The sequence below is a fragment of the Onychostruthus taczanowskii genome, unplaced genomic scaffold (assembly GCF_017590055.1).
Source record: "Onychostruthus taczanowskii isolate IOZ18803 unplaced genomic scaffold, ASM1759005v1 scaffold80, whole genome shotgun sequence".
NCBI classification, from domain to species: domain Eukaryota; kingdom Metazoa; phylum Chordata; class Aves; order Passeriformes; family Passeridae; genus Onychostruthus; species Onychostruthus taczanowskii.
The window spans coordinates 743,316-751,976 of NW_024505893.1; the positions used below are offsets into that span (position 1 = coordinate 743,316).

Consider the following 8,661-nt stretch of genomic DNA (forward strand, 5'->3'; position numbering starts at 1 on the left):
AATCTGTGCCATTCATTCATGCCCTTAGTCAGTGGCATTTCAGCAGGAAAATACAGCACCTCCAGATTCAGGAGCTCCTGACACTCAAACTCTCATCTTCTCTGGCACAGCCACTTTTTTCCAAGAGCTGTACTGAGCTGCTGGATAAAAAACACAACAAACTGCTGGACATGCCTCATGCTGTCTATCTGCACCTTCCTTTCTAGCCTAGACTCTCTCTGAAGGAGATCTGTGCAATTACCCACCCCTGAGCCAAGAGGATAGAAGATTACCAGAGGCAAACTCACCTAAAGCATGAGGGAATCCCTTCACCACTGCCTTGTGCTCGTGTAGATGGAAGCCAGGGAATAACCATGTATCTACTGAGGAGATGGAGAAGGACAACTGAGGGCACCTGAGCAGCCTGACCCAGGATTTCCAGGGTCAGCTGATGGAAACATGCAGAGTCACTGACCTGGCTGGAAAGAAAAACCAGGCCACCTTCCTGCAGAGCACTGAGAATGGGGTGACAAGGAAGGAAAACAGGGATTTATTCCTACTGCATCTGAGCACAACCCACACGTAGATCTTTAGTACCAGGCAACCAGCTCATTCTCCCAACAACACGAACCAAGGTGTTGCTTAATGTTCACTGCAAGCTTGGAAAACCCCAGCAAATGATGGGAAGTGGCATTTCCCTTGGGAGGAAGAACAAACCACAGAAGATGCACTCCCAAGGAGCTGGACTCACTGCATCCATGGGTGAGACTCACACCAAAAGGAAAAGGTTTACTTCAAAATACAGAAAAGCAAAAACACAAGATAGAGCATTTCCTACTTCATGGTGACTGTGAAAAAACAAGAAGCACCTCCACTGTTCACTTCAGCACCTTCACCCAGTCCCAGGATGCTCTCTTGACCTGGCACCTTCCCCCACTACCTGAAAATGTAATTTTATCAAGGGGAGCCTCCTCCTTCCTTACAGCCTTAGAACAGTACAGCAGCCAGGACCCAAATCATTACAGCATCAGCTAATCTTCCCAAGATGAAGAGCTCTCCACAGCAGAGTTCCTTCAGTAAAAACAGCTAAGGCTTCTGTAGGCTTCCATCTTTTACTCAAAATCAGAGGCCAGGCTAAGGAACAAGCAGGCATGGCTTGTCTCCTCTGTGATCAGGACCCAATACTCCTTCTCATCCCCCTCTTAGGGCAGGATAGCATAGGTGACAACTGAAAGCAAACCCTCCAAGACAGCAGAAAAATCAAAGAAAACCACACATCATGGCAATTATTAATTTAGTTTTTATGTTTACAGTAGTCACTTAACATGGATATCAAGAGGTTTTAATAAGAATTCTCATACTGTAGTGAATTCATTGGGAAAGCTGTAGAAGACCAAAACAGCTGCTCTAAAATAGTCATTCCAAAGAAGAAAAAGTTGAGATCATACTGTGCTTTAAAAGTGAAGTTACATGGTTTAATTCGCATAGCACAAGCATACATCAGTAGCCAAGTTACAGGCGCTGATAAAGCCCATCTCCATTTGTGTTATTGCCTTTTTCTTTCAAATCTGAACAACTGGTTGCTGGTCTCTGCTGGAATCTAGGTAGGCTTACTGGCACTTGCTCTCCAGCAGCTCCACTTGGTTTCTCCAAGGAACATTCAACACTACAAAGTTGCAAATGGTGTGCTAAGGAAAGAAAGAAAAAAAGTAGTTAGGAATATAAGAGCATGAAACAGTGTCATATACCAGTGTTCCTCACTCCTGTGGTTCTCTACATTTGCCCTCTCCAGACAAGTATTCTGGAGCAGCATTCTTGTGCTCAAAATGAGACACATCTCTTAAATAAACCCTAAGAAACAAAGCTGAGCAGTCAGCACTGCTGACAATCAGGTTCTCCTTTATCCACTCACAGAGGAAAGCTTTCAGCATGGATAATACTCAAACATAAGCCCACAGGCACAGCTAAGCCATGTGTGACAAATCACTGCAGTTGCCATAATGGTGCACACCAGTTTTGTGTTTCTCTTCTGTGCAGCTACACCTCTCACCCATGCAGGAACAAAGGGCACATACATCCTGCTGCTGCCATCAACAGAAGGAATGAAGCACTATGGAAAAACTCAGGCCAGATGAAGGCAGACATGTTTGGTGCTCCCACCCAAAAAGCTCCATTACTCATTACAAAATGCCTGTGCAACTGCTTGGTGGGCACATAGAGATGGGGAGATCTGCTTCTTCTGGGCAGTGCTTTGCCCAAAGCTCTATTCACAGCAGTACAACTCCCACAGGAAAGCATGCCAAGCATGTTTACATCACCATGGGAAAGAAAGAAGAGATGAGAATTCTATGGGGACTGAGAGCCAGGAGGCCTGACAAAAGTTCCTTCACAGACCCTTCCGATCCAGACCATGACTAGCTCTTAAGAGGACTGAGACGCTGCTCCAGCCTGAGCCGCACTTAAAAAAAAGCCAAAAGGCCCTGCCTTCTCTGACATCAACTGGCAAGACAAGTTCTGCAAGGGCAAAACTTGCTTTGCCTTGTCAAATATAAAGGCATAAGGTCTCTGATGGCAGCTGAGGCAGACAGGGGACACTGACCATAGCCATCTGTATGAAGCCAGCCAGTGGGAAAGGGTTGGAAGTGGGGAAGGGTGGGGGGTCAGCAGGCTGTGCCCTGGAGCCTACCTTGGCCATCTGGGGCTCCTCATGGAAAGCACAGTGCTGGATATCAGTTGCTGGCTTTGTGCATGTTGTCCGGGCAATCTCCACTTCCATTATGTACTTGACTCCAGCCACGATCTGCAACAAGACAAGTCGGCAGAGGCGCCTTTACTCACAGCACACGGAGAAGGGCTCTCTGCCGAGAGAAGCCTGGCTGGCAGGAAGGCAGGCAGCGATCCTGTTACATGATGGAAAACAGACTGTGAAAGTACACAGGGAATTGTATGTGGCAACCTCCACTAAAGAGGCACTTGGCACCTCCTTAGAAACAGGAAACAAAATCCAAGTAAACATGTCCCACAAAGCAGCCTCCTTAGCAATAAACAGAGACACGTGTTAACCCATGAGCAGCGCAGGGAAGGCACTGGTTCCTTCCACAGCGCGCAGCATTCAAGGTCACTCAGACTATGAGAAGCCAAGATATAAAAATAGAGCTTCTATTCGCCTTCTGTGAGGGAAAAACCGACAGCTTGCAGAAGCCCCCAGGCTAGCGCTCTGCCCTTTCCCCAAAGGGATCCGGCCGGCCTCACAGCCAGCCCCCTAACAGGGAGTGCCGGCCCCCGGTCGCTCACCTGCTTCTGGGCGCTGAGGATCCGCACCACCCGGCTGGAGTACATATCGTTGCTGGCCCTGTTGTACGCCGTCATGGCGAACTGCAGAGCCCGCTCCAGCCCCTCATCGTTCTCGGGGTCCTCGATAGGCTGCGGGCCGCCCACCAGCCGCGGACGGAGGCCGGCGCTCCGCACGGCGCCGGCGAAGAAGAGCAGGGCCGCCGCCAGCAGAACCAACACAGACACTCTATCTGCCGCCATGGCTGCGTTCTGCCAGCTCCCCCTCACGGCCGCCGCCATTTTAAAGCCGCGGGGCGGGGCGGGCCGGGCAGTGTTTTGGGCCGAGCCCCGGCCCGCCCCGCCCCGCCTGGGACCTCCTGGCCTCGGCGGCGTTGGCCGAGGACTTCCAGAGGGTCAGGGAGCGGGGGCGCATAAGCGGAGGAGAAGGAGGAAGATGCTTTCCCGCACGGGAAGCTGGAGGCTTTTTCCAGGTTCTGCCTCCTCATGGGTTATTCTTGTGCTTATTTCCCTCTACTGCGAAGGGAAAATAAAAGCCACAGAGCATTTTAAGCTACCGGTGTTGTGTTCCCAGCACAAAACACCTTGCACAATTTCCTACCTCTGCCTCCGCAGCGCTGGTGTTGCCTCACATACGCTTCGAGGGGCCGAGGCGGCTTCCCAGACAGACGGCTTCGCTTCCCGTCTGCTGCTTAAATACCGACATTATCTCCCTCGTCCCATCAGGAACCCTGAGTTTGGAAAGACAGGACTTAATATAGCATGAGGGAGCCAGCTCCAGTGAGATTTAATGCCTCATGGAATTGTTAGGCTGAGAGAGGAGGAGGTTTTGCACCTGAATATCCACAGCTTGCCTTCTAATGGAAAGGGCTTGTCTGCTGACTGGAAAGGCTGCCTGGATGCCAGCAATATCCAGCATGGAAAAATCCCTGCAGCTGGCAACAAGCTGAGCTATCAACAGTGACAGGACATCAGGGTCATTCTTGTAGCAAGATAAATAATCATAGAATGGCTTGGGCTAGAAGGGACCTCAAAGATCATTTAACTCCCACCCCCCTGCCATGGATAGGGATACCTTCCACTAGACCAGGCTGCTCGAAGCCCGGGAATGAACACCACCAAAATCACCTGCAGACACCCAAACAGAAACATGCTGCATTTGTTGACCATTGCCAGTCCAAACCCATGAAATCAGGACTTGAAACAAAGCAATTATGAAGAGAAAAAAAGGCTTGGCAAAAAAATTATGTTCTACAGCTGACAAATATAGGACACCTGGTTCATGAAATAAAGCTGCATTTTGTCTGTTTGCTTCTGCAGGGTGCAACAATCTTGCTCTATCAGAGCTACTTTTTTAAAATATGAAACAGAAATTAATGAATAACCAGATAAACAAAGAAGCCGGTAATTAAAGAACTTACCAAGCAGCAGAAGACTCATTATAACATGGCAAAAGTTTGTAATACTGTGTGCCATCAGTATAACTAGAAATATAGTGGTTTAGCATCTTCTTTTGTGATTGATATTTAAGCAATATCCAACCTATTTTCATCTGCCTTTTTGTCTATGTTTCAATTTCACTCAGGACTGGTGAGCTCTTTATGATACCAGGCTTACTAATTTCTCCATATCACTGCTACATCCCTTGTTCTTTCTCTTGACATCCCTCATCTCTCTTTCACCATTAAAAAATATAGCTGTCAAACATAAAAATTTCACTTTTGCAGCTCTAACCATTACAATATGTGCATATGTGCAGAAAATCCTTCAAATAATTGTTCTGTAGCCTCCAGCCAAAGCTTCTTGTCACCTGTATGGGCACAGAGACCCTGTGAAGTACAGTCATCCAGGCACTGTCCAGTTGGAGAGTTATATGGACAGCTCTGTGTCTGTGGGATTGAAAGATAAAATGTCCCATTGAATTCATTGTAAGATTTGTAGGATCAAGCCCATAAAGACATGGACAACAGAAATGGCAGACGGGAAGTTGGATGGCAACATCAATGGGTAGAGTTGCTGTGGGCCACGTCCCCAGGGTGGTTTTCATGGCACAAAAATAAACTTGGGGGCTTGTGCTCTTAACAGAAAGAGTATCTTTAAATGTGGCAACTTCTCCACTTTGCAATTCCTAATGTGTACACAGGGCAATTCCTGTTGAACACACTTCCAGAGTTTGGTTGAACTTCCCAGAAAAATCTCCATTGTGGCAGCCCCTCACGCTTTATCTGAGCACCGCCCCTCCAGGCCTGCTATCTGCATTTGTCTAAAGATAACAGCCTTTTTGGCTGGTTCCTGCAGGGCTGGAAAGCACTGCCTGCAGAGCTCTAATCTCTGCATGGCTCTCACAGGGAGGAACAACGGCTTTTGTCGTCACTCAGTAATGAGATAGCAAACCTCAGATCGCAAAAAATAATCACGCTCCCTACAGGTAGGAGATTACCTTTGAAATATCTGAAACCCAAGACATTCTAAATGTGTTTTTAATCTGCTTTTTGACTCCTTTTTAAAATAAATCAGTCATAAATTAAGGTTAGATTTCCAAGTTTTCCTCTGTCAAACTGGCTGCCAGAACCAAATGCAGGGTTTGCATATGTGCACATGAGTCCCAGGGGCTCACAAAAAAAAGGGCTCTTGAGCAAGACAGTCAGCAGTTTATGAGATGGGTCTGAGATGATTCAATACCAAAGGCAAAACTATTTCACTGCAGTAAAGAGTGTCCTCTGCTTATGGAAACGAACCCATCCCATATCAGCTTATTCAGTGATGGTGGAAGGAAGAGTCTCTGCCTGCCTTTGAGACTCGTGGTCACCACTCCCTGCTGTGGCATGCAGAGGCGTTCTTTTTCAGGAGAGGAATGGAGGCAATGCCATGACTTGTCCATGCAAAGAAAACCAGGTCTCTGCCTTGTCTCTCAGCTTCAAAAGAGTGGCCTCTGAAATCCAGACAGCTGATTTGAAAACGCCCAGTGAAATAGGACACAGCCACATCTCTTCTGGATGTACACACACCTTCACACACTGGCAAGCTCTTGCCACAAGCCAAAAGCCAGTAGTGGCTTTTCTGGATAGGCTGCAAGGTGATTGCTCAGCTGAAAAGCAATATATGCCAGGAGAGGCTTCAAGGGCACTAAAGGGCTGCTCTGAACGTATTTCTGTGCTGGCAGTACAACTGGATTAGTAAAGACCCTCCTCTCAAGTTCAAAGACTCCTAAATAAGCTTAGCACTTAGTGCTGAGTGCACATTTCGGACAATTCAGTGGGAATAGAGCTATTGGGAAACACAGGCTCTCAGTCTGGGTGTTGAGCCCTCTTGAAAGCACAGCCTTAGATTTCTTGGGAACAGAAAAAACAATTAACAGGAAAGAGTGTAGGCAGCACTGAGGGCTGTTCACTTATTGGTGGTCACTTTTAGGAATTAAGTGCCAAACATCTCCCAGTACTGATCTCAAGTAGGTCAATGATTATCACCCTGCAGAGGTGTTGAGACACGAGGCTTGACTTCATTTCAGAAGGCTGATTTATTATGTTAAATATTATATTAAAATATTACATTAAAGCTATACTAAAAGAACAGAGAGAACGGAGAGACCAGAAGGCTACAACAAGAACAGAACAGAATAGAATAACAAAATCCTGTGACTGCTCACAGCCTTGACACAGGTGGCTGTGATTGGTCATCAATGGAAAACAATCCACATGGACCAATCATGGATGCACCTGTTGCATTCCACAGCAGCAGATAGTAATTGTTTACATTTCTCTCCTGAGGCTCCTCAGCTTCTCAGGAGATGAAAAATCCTAGCAAAGGATTTTTCATAATATCATGGTTACACAGAGGCGTCAGGACCTACACAGCCCTCTGCTGAGCCCCAGGCTGCTCACATCACTTGTGGGGTGCCAGCAGCACCTGCTTTGAATCCCTTTCCCTTATGCTAGTGCAGAAGATAATCTGCCTGTAAGAAATGGGTATTCACTTGCAGACATCTGTTTAGTAATTACTGCAGTTAATCTGCCCTTATGCCCATGAGGGGAAACATTGTTGTTTACACACAAGCAGTAAACAAAGTAATTGGCAGCAGGAAAAGCTGCATTTCAAATAACTGCATGCAATCTGTTATGGTCAGATTGTGCAACTGAAACAGTGAACCCACAGTACTGAAAGTGGGTGCTGGCTTAAGTGAAGTACTGGTGCACTTGGGATTTTAACAAAAAATCCCTCTGCAGCAGAATCCTTTTTTTACTCTGAGAAATATAAATACTGGCACAGCAATACCATATATTCAAAATTATCACCAGAGATTTTCTGCAGTCTGGTGCCTTTGATGGCTACATTAGCTTGTATTTACTAACAATAATTTGGCCATTCTCTTTTCTCTCTATTCTCCATCTTATGTATTTGCCTCAGCCTGCAGGAGAAATAGCTTTGCTGTGTGGGATTTGTGTTCATTAGTACTTATTGCATGTTTTTGTCTTCCTCAGGAATTGTTTCCCAGAGCTGACAAGAAAATGAGTTCTCCAATCCAACCCAAAGCACAGAGTACATGTTTAAGCTTAGTTTCTGAGGAATACCAGTGACTTGACATGACTAAGAAGACGCCTTTAATGAAGTGTATGTTTGTGTGCTGTGCTGAAACTGGCCCTCCAGCAGCCTGCTGGGATACTAGACTGGGATACAAAGAGTAGAGCTCTGAGGCTTTGCAGATCCCTGGAAGCCCAGAGGGGAAATCAGTAGCACCATGCCCATGCAGAGCTCCCCCAAGCTCCCCAGGAGCTGGCTCACAGTCACACCACTCTTGTTCTCTCCATGAATCAAATAATTCCTCTCCTCCCTCATCAACAGTTTGTGGTGTAACTTCACTACTTCGAAGACCAAGGGCTTCAGGGCATAGCATGAATTTGAGTGTTCACTCAGCATGGTATCACACTTTAACTAAAATCAAATAATTCCTCTCCTCACTCATCAACAGCTTGTAGTGTAACTTCATTACTTGAAGTCCGAGGGCTTCAGGGCATAGCATGAATTTGAGTGTTCACTCAGCATGGTATCACACTTTAACTATGTATTTATGATGAGGACCCTTTTTCAAGAGCAAGACCAAATCCCTAATCCTTGCAAAAGCACACAATTAAAAGGCCATCCAGGACCTCAAGTTTTCGTTGGTTCAAGTCAGCTCCTCTGCTCTGATGCCAGCAGAGCCAAGCCAGGTGCCAGACTACTTTGGATTGCATGGCACTGCACAGACATGCAATTGCTTGGGTTTTTTTCATTCTGAGGTTGGGGAGGTGTGTTTGATTTTTTTTTTTTAATTTGGTTTTGTTGTTCCACAGACATGCAATTGCTCGTTTTTTTTCGTTCTGAGGTCAGGGAAGTGTGTTTGATTTTTTTTATTTG

General features: G+C 46.4%; 1 protein-coding gene across 1 annotated transcript; it reads right to left on the reverse strand.

Annotated features, from left to right (window-relative positions):
- Positions 1–1,261: 1,261 nt before the first annotated feature.
- Positions 1,262–3,567, reverse strand: LOC121346345 (cystatin-like). Its single transcript, XM_041424080.1, has 3 exons — positions 3,274–3,567; positions 2,666–2,779; positions 1,262–1,667 (listed from the first exon to the last, which is right to left on the reverse strand). The coding sequence occupies exons 1-3, from the start codon at positions 3,550–3,552 to the stop codon at positions 1,590–1,592; spliced, it is 471 nt and encodes a 156-aa protein (XP_041280014.1). The 5' UTR covers positions 3,553–3,567; the 3' UTR covers positions 1,262–1,589.
- Positions 3,568–8,661: the final 5,094 nt, after the last annotated feature.

Bases quoted from the DNA above. Each gene is read 5' to 3' on its own strand.
- LOC121346345 (XM_041424080.1), bottom strand. From the start codon at position 3,552: ATGGCGGCGGCCGTGAGGGGGAGCTGGCAGAACGCAGCCATGGCGGCA. The intron at 2,780-3,273 runs GTGAGCGACCGG...GTCTTGTTGCAG, and splicing joins TCCTCAGCGCCCAGAAGCAG to ATCGTGGCTGGAGTCAAGTA. The intron at 1,668-2,665 runs GTAGGCTCCAGG...TTCTTTCCTTAG, and splicing joins AGGAGCCCCAGATGGCCAAG to CACACCATTTGCAACTTTGT.